Here is a 17563-nt window from a genome sequence, read left to right as displayed (position 1 = left end):
AAAGCTTCCAAGGATTTAAGAGCACTATACGAGTCTGTGTAAACTATGAACTTTTTGTGGCAGAGCTTTGAGATGTACAAAAGACCATAATATATTGCAGTTAGTTCAGATGTTAGGACTGAGAAAGCATGGTGCAGGCATCTGCCCTCTATGTAATTTTCAAATACAAAAGCCATCCCGACATGATCATTTGACTTTGATCCATCTGTGTATATCGGATAATAACTGCTACATTTGTGCCTGTGCTCAGCGAAAAGTTGTCTGTAAACGATCTCGTTAGTGCTTGCCTTCACGTGATGTTTGAAAATATCAAGCTGAATCCGTGAATTTTCCCAAGGTGTAATTTCAAAGTTCTGTACTGCTTGGGGGTGCATATCAGAGAGGGAATGTTCCTCAATGACAGGGCGAACTCTTAAAGGAAAGGTAGGAACGCAGGATGGACGCGTTTCAATTAAACTGTTACACACATTATCGAGTAAGTACAGCTTATTGGGATGTTCAGGTTGGGATAGAATATTAAAATATTGCAAGAGGGACAATTGCTCACGCCTCAGATAAAGTAATGGTTCATCACAATCAACGTACAGGCTCTGAACGGGAGAGGTCCTGAAAGCTCCTGAACAAATCCGCAGTTAGTTCAGATGTTAGGACTGAGAAAGCATGGTGCAGGCATCTGCCCTCAATGTAATCTTCAAATACAAAAGCCATCCCGACATGATCATTTGACTTTGATCCGTCTGATATCGGATGATATCGGATGATAACTGCTATATTTCTGCCTGTGCTCAGCAAAGAGTTGTCTGTAAATGACGTCGTTAGTGCTCGCCTTCACGTGATGTTTGAAAACATCAAGAAGCTGAATCCGTGGATTTTCCCAAGGTGGAATTTCGAAATTCTGTACTGCTTGGGGACGCATATCAGAGTGAGTGAGTGAGTGAGTGAGTGATTATGGTGCAAAAGCCAGAGATGATTATGACGCGCCAAACAAAAGATGAGATGATTACAGACATTAAAATTCAATAAATAAAAACAAGTAGATAAATGTACCAAATCCAGAGGATGAAGTCATATAAAAACAAGTTAAAAACACATATTAAAATTCAAGACAGTCTTCAAAACAAATTACATTTGGTAATAAAAGCCAATCTCTTTTAAATAATAAAATAAATTACAATTGACCTCTCTTCCTATTAAACGGTCGAGAGGTAAGTCACAGCTGTTAAAATATTTCTGGCGAAGACTATTAAAACATGGACACTCAATTAAAATATGACGAACAGATAAACAAACATTACAATTAAAACAAACAGGCTCATTTTCAGCTTTGAGAAGATAGTTATGTGTAACTCTGGTGTGACCAATTCTGAGTCGAGTCAAAAGAACGTCCTCTTTACGATTTCCAGCAAAATCCCAATGCTCAATTCTAGGCTTGACGTTTCTCAACTTGTTGTGATGCTGAACATCCCAAATTTACTGCCATTTTTTTTCGTATCTTCCCCTTGATGACACAGCAAATGTCTCTAAAAGGGATAAGGCGACTGGACAGTTCAACAGCAGATTTTGCCGCGATGTCTGCAAGCTCGTTTCCCTTTATTCCCGTACGCCCGGGAACCCAGCAGTACAGGATTTCATATCCTCGTATCGTTAAATATCTATGAATTTTGAGAACATCCACTACCACAGGATTCTGAGTGTTGGGAAAAGCTTCCAAGGATTTAAGAGCACTATACGAGTCTGTATAAACTATGAACTTTTTGTGGCAGAGCTTTGAGATGTAAAAAAGACCATAATATATAGCAGATAGTTCAGATGTTAGGACTGAGAAAGCATGGTGCAGGCATTTGCTCTCAATGTAATCTTCCAATACAAAAGCCATCCCGACATGATCATTTGACTTTGATCCATCTGTGTATAACGGATGATAACTGCTATATTTGTGCCTGTGCTCAGCGAAAAGTTGTCTGTAAACGATCTCGTTAGTGCTCGCCTTTACGTGATGTTTAAAAACATCAAGAAGCTGGATCCGTGAATTTTCCCAAGGTGGAATTTCAAAATTCTGTACTGCTTGGGGGTGCATATCAGAGAGGGAGAGTTCCTCAATGACAGGGCGAACTCTTAAAGGGAAAGTAGGAACACAGGATGGACGTGTTTCAAATAATGTGTTACACTCATTATCAAGTAAGCACAGCTTATTGGGTGTTCAGGTTGAGATAGAGTATTAAAATATTGCAAAAGGGACAATTGCTCACGCCTCAGATAAAGTGATTGTTCGTTACAGTCAACATATAGGCTCTGCACAGGAGAAGTCCTGAAAGCTCCTGAACAAATCCGCAGACCTTGATGGTGAACAGGATCCAGTTTTAACAAAACAGATGACCGAGCGGATCCATAAACAACTGAGCCATAGTCCAGTTTAGAGCGGACGAGCGCTCTGTAAATGGGAAGCATGGAGTAACGTTCTGCATCCCAGGAGGTGTTCGCCAACACTTTTAAAATATTTAGTGTTTTCAGACATTTCCTTCTCAGGTTTAAAACATGAGAAAGGAAAGTCAATTTTCGGTCGAACGTCACTCCTAAAAATTTTACTTCAGGCGCAACTGGAATAATTGTACCATTCAAATACAACTCAGGTTCAGGATGGAGACCACGCTTCCTACAAAAGTGCATGCACACAGTTTTCTGTTTCGAAAATGTAAATCCCTGTTTGTCTGACCATTCTTGGATCTTATTCAGAGCCATCTGCAGTTGCCTCTCTACGTATCTCCTGTCTGCACCTCGACAGCTAATCTGCGGATCATCAACATATAGAGATCCCAAGATGGTGGGAGGAAGTTCTTTCAGTACAGAGTTTATTTTTAAAATGAACAGCGTTACACTTAGCACACAGCCTTGAGGCACACCCTCTTCCTGTTGAAAAACATCCGAAAAAATAAAGCCAATCCTTACTTGAAAAGTTTACTGTTCAAGAAATTCTGAATGAAAATTGGTAGGTTGCCGCGCAAGCCACTCTCGTGAAGATCCCGAAGTATACCGTATCTCCATGCCTTATCATAAGCTTTTTCAATGTCGAAGAAAATTGAGACAAGGTGATTTCTTCTTACAAAAGCTTTTCGAATGGATGTCTCTAAGAGGAGCATGTTATCTACGGTTGTTCTTCCCTTTCGAAAACCGCTTTGATAAGGCGATATAATATTATTCTTTTCCAAGAAGTAGACTAGGCGGCTGTTTACCATCTTTTCAAACAGTTTGCATACGCAACTGGTAAGGGCAATTGGCCGATAGTTTGAGGGATTTCTTGGGTCTTTCCCTGGCTTAGCAATAGGAATTACAATAGCTCTCCTCCATGCACTGGGGAAAATATGCTCCTTCCACACTCTATTATAAAGAGTGAGAAGGGCATTCAGTGACTTATAGGACAGATGTTTTAGCATTTCGTAATTCACGCCATCAAGGCCCGGAGAAGTCCTATATGTCAGCAATAAAGCTCTCTTTAATTCCAGCATAGTAAATGCTCTATTGTAAGGCTCAGATTTGGTAGAGTTGAATGCGATGGGATTTATTTCAGAGTGCTGCTTGATAGAGAGAAATGCAGGTGAATTGTTTCTGCTGGAAGAAACGGCATCAAATGTCTCACCTATAGTATTCGCAATTTCTTCTATGGAGCTAATCACTCGGCCATCTTTTTCAAAAAAGGAAAGTGAGTGGTCTTTATATATACCGCATGCTTTTCGTACTCTTTCCCAAACCCGCTTACTAGGCGTAGAAGATGTTATTGATGACACATATGAAATCCAGGAATCCCTCTGGCTCTGCCTTCTTACTTTTCGTGCATTTGCTTTGGCTCTTTTAAAGGCTATGAGGTTTCGCAGAGTAGCATATCTATGAAAAATACCCCATGCTTTTTTCTGTTTCTTCAGTGCTTCATGACAGTCGCGATTCCACCATGGTTTCGAATATTTTAGTATTTTTCCTGATGTTCTAGGAATCGAAAGCATAGCTGCCTGAATAATAGTATTTGTAATAGCTTCAACAGCGTCATCGATATGCACATCTTCTACCATTTCCTCTGTCAGCTCTGCGACGGAAGAGAAGAGTTCCCAGTCTGCCCTGTCCAGGATAAACCGAGGGAGTCTCGACCTTGGGTTTGCCCCTCTTCGTGCAAGAGTCACAAAAATGGGATAATGATCGCTGTTGTACAGATCATTTCCGACACTAAAGGTGCAAAATGGCAACAGAGATGGTGAACAGATGGCAAGATCGAGAGCGTGGAATGTCCTTGAAGGCTCTTGGAAGTAAGTATTCTGCCCATTATTCAGGAGACAAAGGCTATGATCTTCGATCATCTGCTCAATTTGTCTTCGTCGGCAATTTGTATCTTTACTACCCCAGAGCGGACTATGGCCGTTAAAATCACCTATTATGGTGAAAGGCTCAGGCAGCTGCTCTATAAGGCCGTTTAAATCTTCCTGATCAATATGCTCATTTGGAGGCAAATACAAAGAAACAAATGAAACAACAATATCAAAATTTATTTGAGTAACGACAACTTGGAGGGATGTCGTCAAAGAAAGAACATTTGAGGGATAATCCAGTGAGGAGAGGAGACCTACACCTCCACTGGCACGCTCACCTGCAAGGTTATCCTTCCTGACGAAAGAAAACCTCCGAAGTTTTGCTTGTTGTTCCGGTTTTAGATTTGTTTCCTGTATTGCGAAGCATATAGGTTGATGAACATTGATTATAGCTTTGATGTCGAGCAGATTTCGGTGGAAACCGCGACAGTTCCATGATACGAGGGTGGCCATTATGAATGATTTTTGTTCTTTCTGTGCTCTTGTTTGGTTTTTCGTGGGAGTAGATGCTTGGGAACTTCCAGACCCTCTTCTACTTCCATACCGTCTGAATCCGCAGATTCAGAAACCATTCCATCAAGAGAGCTATTGCTTGAACTTCTATTTTTATTGGTTTCTATTTGTGTGGTAGTTTTGGGTCTGCTTTGAATTACTATTTCTTTATTTTGTACTGTATGGGTTGGGTTTTCTTTCTTCCTGTTGTTTGTAGTCTGTTGAGTTTTGTTTGGTGGATTCTGCATACTAACTGTTGTTTGGGTGGCAATTGTGCGAGATCTTTTAAGAGCATTTGCGTAAGATGTATTTGGTCGTAACTGTGTGCTTTGGACTAATCTTGTGGCTTCGGCATATGAGATGTTCCTCGTAACCTTTGCAGTCTGCACTTCTTTTTCCAATTTCCATTTTGGGCAGAGGCGTGAAAATGCTGGGTGCTCACCCTTGCAATTTATACAAAGAGGCGCCGCGGTACAATTTTCAGAATCATGGCCTATCTGTGAGCATCGGGCGCATGTGAGGCTGCCACGACAAGACGTCTTAGAATGGCCGAAACGCTGGCATTGGAAGCATCGCATAGGGTTTGGAATGTAAGGTCTTACAGGACAATTTAAATATCCGGCCTTAATATTCTTAGGCAGATCAGGCGTGTTGAAGGTAAGGATCACGTGTTTCGTATCGATCAACTTACCTTCCTTACGCATCTTGATCCGCCTAGCACCGCAGACATTTTGGTCGGATAGCTCGGAAGCGATCTCTTCTTCAGAAGCATACAGAAGGTCGAATTCCGATATTACGCCACGACAATAATTCAGTGTCTTATGTGCTGTTACTGTGACATCCGCTTGTCCAAGTTTGGTTATTTTAAGTAAGGATGCAGACTGAGTTTCCGAAATGGTATCAATAAGGAGGTCTCCAGAGCGCAGACGCTTTATATTTTTCGGTTCACCAACACAAGACTGGATGTATTTATTTATTACGAAAGGAGACATCTTATGCAGTTCGCCAGAAGGACTAGAGATAACCAGAAAATGGGGACTATTGTTAAGATGTTTTTCATTTTTATCTGTTCGTACTTTTTTTGCAGATTTTTCAGAGCTGGTGCTTTGACCGACTTGACTAACTTCGAAATCTTTAATAATAAATATTTGTGAGTTTGCCATATTGAAAAGTATAAGATTCGGGTCCGACGGCCCCGCCCACCACGGAGCCCTACAAGGGAACACAGATTCCTGTGTTAGGGCTAGCCGGACCTATACGCAAACTGAAGCCCCACAGTCGGCTTGACCCCAAGCCACTGACACAAGGACTAGTGACCAGCTGATTGACACCCGTGAGGACGACTAAGGTGCCTCCCGTTTAGCTGAAGCAGAGGCCAAAGCAGTGTGTTGGGGACAGTACCTCGCCCCTCAACTACCAGGACCCTCCTTTCCAGCGACACGAGTCTCCACGCACGGCAAACACGTGGGCAGTTTTCTCGCCACTCGAAAACTAGAAGCAAGGACTGCTCCAGTCTCTCGTGACGAGCCCCAAACTCCGTAGAGAGAAACCACGAGGGAGAAAGGAAGAGAAAAAGTTCCAGCCAAGAGGAGAGGAGACGGAAAAGAGGATGGATCACTGGGGCTCCAGGATCGTGACACCCGTCTTATCAAGAAGATGATCCCCTGAAGGGCTAGGGTACCTCGGGATTGCCACACCCGTACTCACAAAAGTGAGCCCCTGAGGGCCGCGAGATTTTTAGAAAACCATCTTCTCTACCCTCAACAGATTTTGATAAAAATCCTAATACTCATTTCTCGTTTCACCTGCTCCCGGAGTCATTAATGCTTTTTTCACCATTAAATGGAATCAGAATCTATACGATATATGGAAGATGAGCTTTCTAATGGATTAATTCATATTTCCAAGAAAAGGTAAATATTGCAATCTTGGAAATAGACGGTTTATATCAAGATGTTAACATATGTTCAAGATTTGCTTATTACACACATAAGAATGCTTTTCGGTTTCATAATTCCTTCAACTATGAATTTAGAGTTCAGAAATTGCTGAGATACTGCATATTTAAGTTTTTTGAGCAAAAAATATATTGCTTTGTGTAAGTGCTTCTGACTACGGTTTTTAGTCAGAAGATTAAAAACAGTAATCAGAATAATTAGTTAAGTTGCATAAAAATTCTCTTGTTTTAGACTTGGTAGAACACAGAAATATTTTATTTTCTAAAAATAATTTTTTTTTTTTTTTTTTTCTAGAAACTGTGAAGTTATTGACTGAAAGATCCCCGGACTATATTCTTGAAGAGTTCGATAATGATAAAGGAACTCCTTTAGACATTGCATGTCGAAGCAGCTGTCCAGAAGTTGTGAAGTACCTCTTGTCACAAGGAACTAGTGTGCATAAGTCCCAAGCTTTTGGACTACCATGTCCTCTTTCGGAAGCTGTTTCTAATAAAGCAGAATATGCAATACCTATAGCATCTCTGCATTTAGACGCTGGTGTAAATGTAAGTAACAAATCAATGTTTCTAAATCATACATATTTAGTGTAATATTTTAAATAATACTTACATTTTCACAGAAATATCATTGCCGAGTTAACGTTTAGCTTTTGACTATAAATGTAAAAACAATGCGAGAAAATGGCCCATTGTTTTAGTAATGAATTTAAAGTATTTTTCAAAAAAATATATTATTCTATTCTTCTTATATACATTTCAACAGTTCACATATTTCTACCTTTTAACTGTACAAGCTAATAAAACCAGTATCAAGTGCTAAGTCTAAAGCTGTTTATAAACTCTTAATTTATAGAAGATAATTAGTTTCAAATATTATTAATTTAAACGAAGTTGTGCGTGTGAGGCTTGTCTTTATAAGCTTTCCCTTAAACATTCGACAAGGGAAAGAATACGGAGGAAATACGGCATCATCATGGCAACTCTGAATATTCTCTGAGGGGACAAAAGTCATGGGATACCTCCTAATATCGTGTTGGACCTCTTTTAGCCCGGCGAAGTGCAGCAACTGCATGTGACATGCATTCAATATGTCAATATGTTGTTGGAATTCCTCAGCAGAAATATTGAGCCATATTGCGCTTATAGAGTTCCATTATCGCGAAATTGGTGCCCAGGGAGGATTTTGTGGACATAGTGGCCTCTGGATTATGTGAATAAAATGTTCGATTCAGTTCAGGAGAAATAAGTAGCCAAATCTTACTCGCTGGAATTGTCCAGAATATTCTTCAATCCAGTCGCAAAAAGTTGTGCCCGGTGACATGGGACATTTTCCTCCATAATAATTCCATTTTTGTTTTGAACTTAGTCCATGAATCGCTGCAAGTGCTCTCCAAGTACCTGAACACAACCATTTCCAGTCAATGATCAGTTCAATTGGACTAGAGGACTCAGTCCATATGCAGTCTTGTTTCACCCAAGCAAAAATTAAACATTACATAACAATTTTAAAATTCGAAATAATAAAACTTTAGCAACATTGTCAAAACTAAAAAAATAAAGTTATGCCAATTCTCTAAATAATGAATTATGGAAGCACAACACATATAAATATCAGAGGTGTATGCTTCAATTACCCTGTTGAATCATACAGAACATAGGAAGAGCTTAAGTCTTTCAATTGTGATCAGAGTGTTTGTTTTAAGGTATTTTATGCTCTTGCTATGCAACACAGGTTAGCAATCTGCTCTTCTTGGATTCACTTTAACATATTTTTCTTCGTCTTTTATGTTTTATTATTATGTTTCTCTTTCCTAGCAATTGCGCCACATAAATTTCAACAGCGAAGTGGCAAAACGTTTAAAAACAGAGTAGCAACATATGTTTAGAAGTCCGGAAGATATTTTAAATGTTCACACGCCGTGATTTCAGTATCTTCTTGGACAATACCTCCAAAATAATCTCTCAGTTCTGTGTATCGAAAAATTTGCTCTCTTGCTCGCTGGCCAAACTGCCTGTTTTTCCGTAGAAACTATAATTTTAATTTCAAATTTTTTTTTTTTAACGGTAGTAAACCAAAGACGAATTTGTCGTGCAGATTTCTTTGCTCCTGGTTAAGAGGAACTTGTATCTACATGCCCTCGAAATCTACTAACAGATCTTGTTCACAAATCCATGCCAAACGCGAGGTTGTTCTGTTGCTAAATATATGTTTTAACCATATTTGTTATTTTATGTTTTTCTGGATTTTACATTTTTATTGAAGATGGTTTATGTTGTTATGGATTTTTGCCTTGCGGAGAAGTGAGAACTGAATTAATTGAACAAGAAATATATATTTAATGAATTTCTAAGTAAAATATTTAAATGAAATGCAAAGAAAATGTGTATAATTTAATAGGCCATACAACAAAGTTATGTGGTGACCACATCAGATTTTGCTTCATTTATAGAGGTTCATTTTCATAATGATGTGTACAAGAATGTTCCCTGAGTGTTTTATTCAACAGCTTGCATTTATGGTTTATTAATTGTTTGGTATCGCTTATGTAACCATTCTTATTGAAATATTTTAAATTATATGAGGTTTTAATTCCCACTTTTTTCCGCAGATTGACCATGCTGATAATAATGGGCATACAGCACTGATAACTGCCATAAGAGAGTTTAGCTGGGATGCAGAAATCTATTCCAATCTCTCAAAATCATTCACGTGTAGATTTGTGTACGTATTTGATAGACTGTGAATGTGGTGTAAATGTTACTGATCTCCGGGGTAAAACGGCTCTACATTTTGCTATTGAGATTGAACAAGAAATATTAGTACGGAAACTTCTCTTTTCTGGAAGTGAAATCGACTGTCGTGATAATTCTGGCCGTACTCTGTTATACTATGCGATCAGAACTGGAAACCAGACAATCGTGGATTTACTCATCAAATTTGTTGCGAATTTAAGGACACATGACTGGAAAAATGCTTTAAATAACTTCGAATTTCCATTGAGAAGTCGGCACCTGCTCAGTTATGTTATAGATAAAGAGAAGCATTGTTTTACGTTAGAGAACTTGTGCTATGTCACCATTAGAAGAACAGTTAGAAATTTGGAAAAAGATGCCGCTCATCTAGGATTACCTCCATTGCTTGCAAAAAGCCTGCAACTTAAGGAGTGAGGTGAATATGGAATCCATTTTATTGGAATATACCTAAGAGTGATATTTCAAAGGTTCTAGTTCTAACATTGTGTATAATTACTGAGGATTATTCTTTAATAAAAAGGAAAAAAAAATCATAGCTGTTCATTAGCTTTTTCTCCCACTAGAATCTGTTACACGGTATCCTGTTTTGTTATAAAATGATTCTGCAAAAATAACATTTTACACCTTTTTTTGTTTTTTGGTAGAATTATTTTTAAATGACTTCAAATTATCTTGAGATATCCGTGAAATATTATACTATTGCATACATTGTAATCAAGCTATCTCGAATTATTATTGAAATAGTCAACTAAAAAAAGGCAAGGTATAAAAATTTCAGTTTCTTGTTTACACATATGCATCACTAAATGTTGCAACAATCATACCCACGCATACACATTTCATTCTTTTTTTTTTTTTCCAAATCAAGGATTGCATAAAATTATGCATTGAAGGAGATAAACATTTATTTTTACATATTATTTAAACAGATTTTAACATAGATGTCTTGTTGATAACATAAGCATTTACATATCCTTTCGCAACATAGCTACAATTTTTGAAAGGTTTAAGGATATTATCGCATAAATTAATCGAATTTACTTTAATTATAAGTGAAACATTATGCTATTGCACAGATGTTAATCAAATTATCTTGAATTATCTGTTAAATAATCATCTAAAAATGTCAAGACATAAAAATTTCATTGTCTTGCTTAGGCATATGCATCACTATACCCACGCATACACATTTTATTCTTTTTATTTAAATCAAGGAATACATAAATTTAACCATTGAAGAAGGTTTCGTTTTTCGAGATAGATATCTGTTGGCAACATAGGCATTTTCATATCCGTTCGCAACACAGCGACCATTTTCGAAACAATTTAGGATACTGTTGTTTGTATACATTACAATCAAATTATCTTGCAAAGAATAAGAAGAAAAAAATTTTAAGTAAATTTGTGCCAGTTACTTCTTTTACAAATACAAAAGTTTCCTTTCGTAGCTATTACTTAATGTGATTTGTTATAAATCCTAGTGACACAAAATGTTTCACTCTTTCAATAGGCATTTTCAAAAGAAATGCAAGGAATGTTCTCTAAAATTAGCACAATTTCACTCATTTAATGCTTTCAAATTTCAATCAAAGGCTGACTATGTAGTAGCAAAAATTATTACTCTTGCTATTTTCTATTTGTAGTATGAGCAGCAATGCTCAAAATTGTTGTTAAAATGTTGGCAAACTATATGTTTTGCAAAAACTTTGGTTGCATTAATAAGCATTAATATCGTCAAGTAGATCTAGTTTTATATTGATAGCAAATGCTTTGTTAGGTTTGATCAGTATAATCAAATATAGTGAGGAACAAAACGGCTATTTACCTAAGATGGAAAATGTTTTCGTTGAGCAATTTAACTTGTCATTTACACATGAGTAAAACAACAGAAACCAGCTATGCAATTAACCCGTTCGCCTGGGATTGAACACAGGTAGAACTAATCCTGTTGAGCGCTCTTAACCTCTCTGTCGCTGCTCGGGCAATGAACGGGCTCAGTCTTTTGTGATGGTGCTTACTTGAATTCATCAGCTTAGAAATAAATTAGGTATATAAGCTTTCAAGAAATTAACTATTGCAGATCATACTGACAAATCCTATCACACGAAGATTATAGTGTTGCAGGGTATGAGTTCGTAATTGACTGAATGCATGCAGAATTGATGATAGCTTTGTAAATTATATTTTCACAAATAATCACTTTACACTTCAGGAACATTTCACACAACCACTCGTAGAACTCTTCTCAGTATTACAGAAGACAATGAGTGAAACACATCAAACTACTTAAAACGTGTGAAAAGCAGATCTAAAAGGTGAAGCTCTCACAGATATCTCAATACTCCCAACTCGGTTGTGAACTAACGACTACTGAGGACTGACACTGTCTTCGGGTAATATAGTTTTCCCCCGGCCGCCGAGAAATCTCTAGTAACTAACATGTCTCGAAATCACTGGAAGGCGTATATGTTTAATGTTACATATAAGAGGCGTGTGGCAACAAATAGATTCCCCTCATAATAACGACTTGCCATAGTGACGATAAGCTCGGAACAACAATTATTGTATTTTTCACTCTTGAGTTTGTATCATCATGATAAGCTTCTTTCCTGCACTTAGATATATTAAACTGTTAAGTAAATAAATATTTAAATAAAAATGGAATAATAATTTGAATACTTATCTGTACCTCTCAAAGGTGGATACGGTCGCAGTTATTTATAAGGACCTATTACAGTTATTCAATTACAGAAACAATCAAGATATGTGCAAGAACCAGACCCAAATATCGCCAAGTTTTAAGATTTTGAGGGACTTCTGGGCAAATTTTGGGACAAAAATTAGTCGCCAAAACCATCGCAAGATTGGCGATATCTCACCAGTTTTGCGAGATAGCCTTTTACCTCAATGTTAAACAGCCTGCCCCTGTAATCTTGTTTTTTCATGAGAGCTTCTTGTTTAAGGCAATTCATGTTACATTATACAACAGATACTACTGTTTAAAATATAACTTTTACTAAACGTATTTATATATGTAAAAAATTCGTAACATTGTCCCCTTTTCAAGGACTGTACATCCCAGGCAGTAACATCCATGGACAGGATGTCAAACTGCTTAAACTAAGGCAAATGTATAAAAGAGTGAAACAATAATTTCAATAAATAACCTAGAGTAAGTCAAATACTAAATCAATAAATAAATGCATGAATTTACACATTTGTATATAAGTTACATCATAGGTGCTACATACTACGGAGATACTAAGGGTCTAACATGTCGTTATAAACGATTTTAGAATTTGATAACTCTCGAATATGGGCCGAGTGTGCCACCGTTACACCACAAACTCACACTTGAAGGAGGTAGAATATACCATATATCATTATATACGCTAATTTAACGAATTTTTGATTGAAACCTCAGCGAATTAAAAGCTTTCTCTGCTAAAATTGCCAAACAGAAACAAGTAAGACTTTTTAAGGGTACCCATGGAATCTAGTTAGTTTCTACTGAATTTCGCTGGTTTTTATTGATCTCCTTGAGGTTTTCTTACTAGTATAAACTGATACATATACAACCAACATCAATATCGGAACTTTCTACTAGTTTGCATTTCTTTTTACTAACCTTTATTATATTTGTAATGGTTTTCTTAGTTCAATAAATACTGATACCAGTGCAATCTAAAGGAATGTAAAATAAATCTTTGACTGGTTTATACGATTTTTCTATCAGAATAGACATCTTACAAGCAATGAAACTAATGCTTGTAAATCAAAATTCATTGCTATTCTTGTTGATATACTGATTATTTTACATTATTTATTTATATATTTTTATTTTATTTATCTATTTGCGATTGTTGGGTTTAAGGTTTTTGCAGTTTTGTAACCAACAAGAATTTTTAAAATTTAAAAAAGCATACAATGAATTTTCTCGCCTTCATTACTTCCTAGCACGATCTGTATTTCTAAGGTTATAAACAACCCTGAGCACTAGCTCTGACCTTTTTAAGACCACGAGAAACACATGGAAAAGGAAATGGTCGTCTTAGGGAAGGAACACTATATATGCTTATTTATTTGTTTTTTAAAAACTTTTGTCGTTTTCACAGATCTCAGGAATAAGATGGTCGCCTTAGAGAGGTCATGTTCAATACCAACGTATATTTATGTATGTTCTCAGGAATACTTCTGTCTTTTAGAAGTTGTCTTATTAGGGAGGTTGTATCTACGAAATGAGTCTCTCTGAGGCGACCAGCCAAACATAATTTCCTTTACAGGTCATCGTCAATATATATTTATGCTTTTATAAATACTGATCTTTTTTGGTCTCTTTTAGAGGCGGTCATCATAGGGCGGTGGTTATGCCACTAGTTTGTTCTCTGAATACAGACACATACACACGCATACATACGTTTATACTCATACTCCTACATTTCTAGTAGTACAAATAAACACTGGTATTTAGTATCATCTCTTTAACACGACCACCTTCATTTGCAATCGTAAAAGCCACCCAGACGGTAGTAGTAGTTAGGAAAGCCTACTGCGATACCGAAGTTACCGAGTTCGAAACCCGGAGAAGCCATGAATGATTATAAATGTATAGAGCATGTGTGGCATGAGGGCACTCTGAAGATGCAGTGAGCCGAAAGCATTAAGAGAGGTTGATGGTAGGAGAAGAGGGATAGGAAAGCTTCGGACGTGTCTCGCCCGGGTTGCTCTTCTTCAAAGTTGCGGGGGGAAATGAGTGAATTGGTACTCTTATCTGTATGGTAGTCAAGGCTTTGACAGCTGCAATCTTGCTCTGCTTGCCATGATAAATTTCATGGGCTTGTTCTGAAGTTGCTGTCAGACAAGTGAGATAAGTCAAAAAACAACCAGAATTGTAAATTACTTTTTTTCTCTGTTAACGCTGAAGCGAAGGATAAAAATTTCTTTACCCTTTCACAATTAAAGCGTTATCACATTAGCTGTTTGTTGCTGGAACAAAACGTTTGTAGCAACAGTTCTGAGAAACGGCCTTTGGCGAAATAGGGTTACCATCTTCACTTGGCAAACAGGCTGAAAGCCAAACAAGAATCAGTTATCGCTCAGATTGGCGAAAGTGACGTTTCCTTTAAGAGACATTTGCTTCTTCGTGTTGTTTTGTATCGCTCACACGCTTTTCGTTTTAAACTTTATTGTTAGTAATGGAAGATAATAGAAAGGTGATTGCTATCAAGTTAATCACTTTGATCTCCACTCTGGCACTTCATGTAACAGATAAACACACTTCTGGTTATAGCAATCAATTACATCAGTAATAGCCAAATTCTGTATACACTAAGAATAGTTTAAAAACATGTGCTGGATAAGTCTATTTATCACACATCGCTTATGTGTATTTTCTGTTGTCTGCATTTCAATGAAAATTTGATGGCTCACTGGAAAATTTGTGACCTGGTGAAAGCATTTTCTGACTAACTTTATGGCTCATAATTACTGTTCTGTCCATTCAAATGACAAAAATCTATATGGCTGATATTTACCTCCTCACAGCCAGCAGGTACTATTCAGCAAAATGAAGATCAAATAAAGCATATGAATAAATGAGCAATCAAACATGTGCGAGTCCCATAGAACACTCGGTAATATACCTAAAACACATTAATTATACCAACATAGTACTGTCCCATAGAACACTCGGTAATATACCTAAAACACATTAATTATACCAACTAATTAGGTGTTCACATCATGAGTTTGTTTTATGGTTTGGTTTATTGAGATTACAGCAAAGCACACTAGGGCTATCTGCCTAAGGGAAGGGATGCCTTCGTGGAGGACTAAGGGAAACTGGCTCGTATGCACGTTATACATGGGGGAAACCACGAAAGCGCCCATGCAGCCAGTCCGTTCGTGGGATTCGAACCTCGGACCGAACTACCAGTGTTCAGCGACTTTACCGCTCGGCCGCTGATGGGCTCGGTTGGTTTTATGTGATTACCGCAAAGCCTTGAGGGATAACAACAGGAAGGATCCCTTTGTAGAAGATGTTTTAAAACTGGCTCGTATACCAGTTACAAATGGGGCAAACCAAGGAAACGCCATGTAGCCAGCCCGTTCGCGGCATTCTAACCTGAGACAGAACTACCAGTGTTCAACGACGCTTCGGCCACTAGTAGGCCCGTGCACTTAATTGGAAAGTGCAATTCATTATGTAAACAGACATGAAGGTGATAATCAGTTGTGCGCTGTTTTAAGTAATCAAATGTTATAAATGCACAGCTGTTACATTTCTTATTATTTATTAGTCATGTTTTTATTACGTAGATCATACGTATAATATAATTATGAATTAACCCAATAACAAAATGTGTACACTCTTTAGTACTCAAATACTCATCAATTATTTTTCAACTGATTATTACATACCCATAATAATTTGCAAAGAACTGATAACTATAGTTGCTGCCAATTACATAATCGTTATCTGAATTAAAAGTAACTTCAGATAAACTTCTTGGCAATGTTCATTTTTGTATTCATACATACATATATATACACACATCTAATAAGTCATATATTTACATACAGATAGAGAGATGCGATGTTTTAGAAGTTGTTAATATATATTTATTAGTATTAATGTAATGAATAAGATTTATATTAATGAATGTATATACAAATGTTTTTCATCATGCATAATAATAAATCCATAAATTTTCAATGTTTCAATATGTAGCATTTCCAATAAAAGTATAGTTTCTAATGTATTTATAATTCAAAAAGTATTTCATTAATAACATGAAAATAATAGACAAATTTAAAGAGTATTCTCATTATTACATAAGCTATGCTTTTCTTTTTTATGCATCTTTTATGCTGTTTAAAATGTGTCACTGATTATGCAGTTAAGAATTTAAAAGATAAGTAATTAGGAGAAAAGCCGCACATATACAAACGGATTTTAAAAATTTATTCAACTTAAATTTAAAAAATAAAATTCTAATATATAACTGTTATAATACACGATCAGCACGAAATACGACAAATTTGGCGAACTTTTGGCTACGAACAATTTGTAAACAAATCCGAACTGCAAGAATGTCGTAAAATACTGTCAACTCTGAAATTTACACGATTATATATTTAATGAATATATACTCATTTAAAAAATGACTCAGGCAGTTGTATTACAACAAAATAGCAATAATTAAATCGGCCTCTATTTCCACCGTCTATCACTTCACAGTGAGAACCATCGCCATATTGAAAGTTACCCGTGATCCTTCAGAAGTTGACCTTTCGTCTGATTGGTTGAGCGTTCGAGGAACACGTCATCAGCCGGAACATTTTTGGAAAAGTTTTAAAATGTTGCTCGTAGTCGGGACACGTTCCTCCTAGCTAGACGAAACATTTCTCGGAAGCCTGCCGCTTAAAGCCGTGCTACTAGAATCTCGTTTCTTGGAATTGTCCCGGGTAAGCGCGCGCGTCTACAGATGTGATAACAGCATTAGAAGTATCCAAGCAAGCAACGTGGTGCCATTCTTGCTAACGTCGTTATGGGATGTTTGTTTCATGGTTTTGATGGATGATATTCTGCAGTAAAACAATAGATAATATTTTAAATATATTTCTCTATTTAGATGTTTATAATGAAAAATAAAATACCAGTATTGATTGTGAATATGAAATAATGTACAAGGTAATGCTAGTACAGCCATTCACGTGTAATGGGTGAGTGAGTGATTATGGCGCAAAAACCAGAGATGAATATGACGCGCCAAACACAAGATGGGATGATGACAATTGATGACATTAAAATTCAATAAATAAAAACAAGTAGATAAATTTACCAAAGCCAGAGGATGAAGTCATATAAACACAAGTTAAAAGCACGCATTAAATTTCAAGACACAGTCTTCAAAACAAATTACATTAGGTAATAAAAGCCAGTCTCTTTTAAATAATAAAATAAATTACAATTGACCTCTCTTCCGATTAAACGGTCGAGAGGTAA

The 17563-nt window shown here is 36.8% G+C and overlaps 1 protein-coding gene across 1 annotated transcript in view; it reads left to right on the top strand.

Annotated features, from left to right (window-relative positions):
* Positions 1-10088, top strand: part of LOC118204479 (uncharacterized) — a 51430-nt gene extending 41342 nt beyond the window's left edge. Inside the window, exons 4-5 of the mRNA XM_085826270.1 lie at positions 7097-7347; positions 9411-10088. Coding sequence (XP_085682396.1) covers positions 7097-7347; positions 9411-9545 — 386 coding nt within the window. The 3' untranslated portion in view covers positions 9546-10088. The remainder of the gene's footprint in view (positions 1-7096; positions 7348-9410) is intronic.
* Positions 10089-17563: the final 7475 nt, after the last annotated feature.

Source organism: Stegodyphus dumicola, chromosome 11 (genome assembly GCF_044657685.1).
Source record: "Stegodyphus dumicola isolate Sdum_Otavi_A_Nest chromosome 11, ASM4465768v1".
NCBI lineage: Eukaryota > Metazoa > Arthropoda > Arachnida > Araneae > Eresidae > Stegodyphus > Stegodyphus dumicola.
Note: the sequence above shows the minus strand (reverse complement) of the source record. Positions and strands in the feature narration are given on the sequence as shown.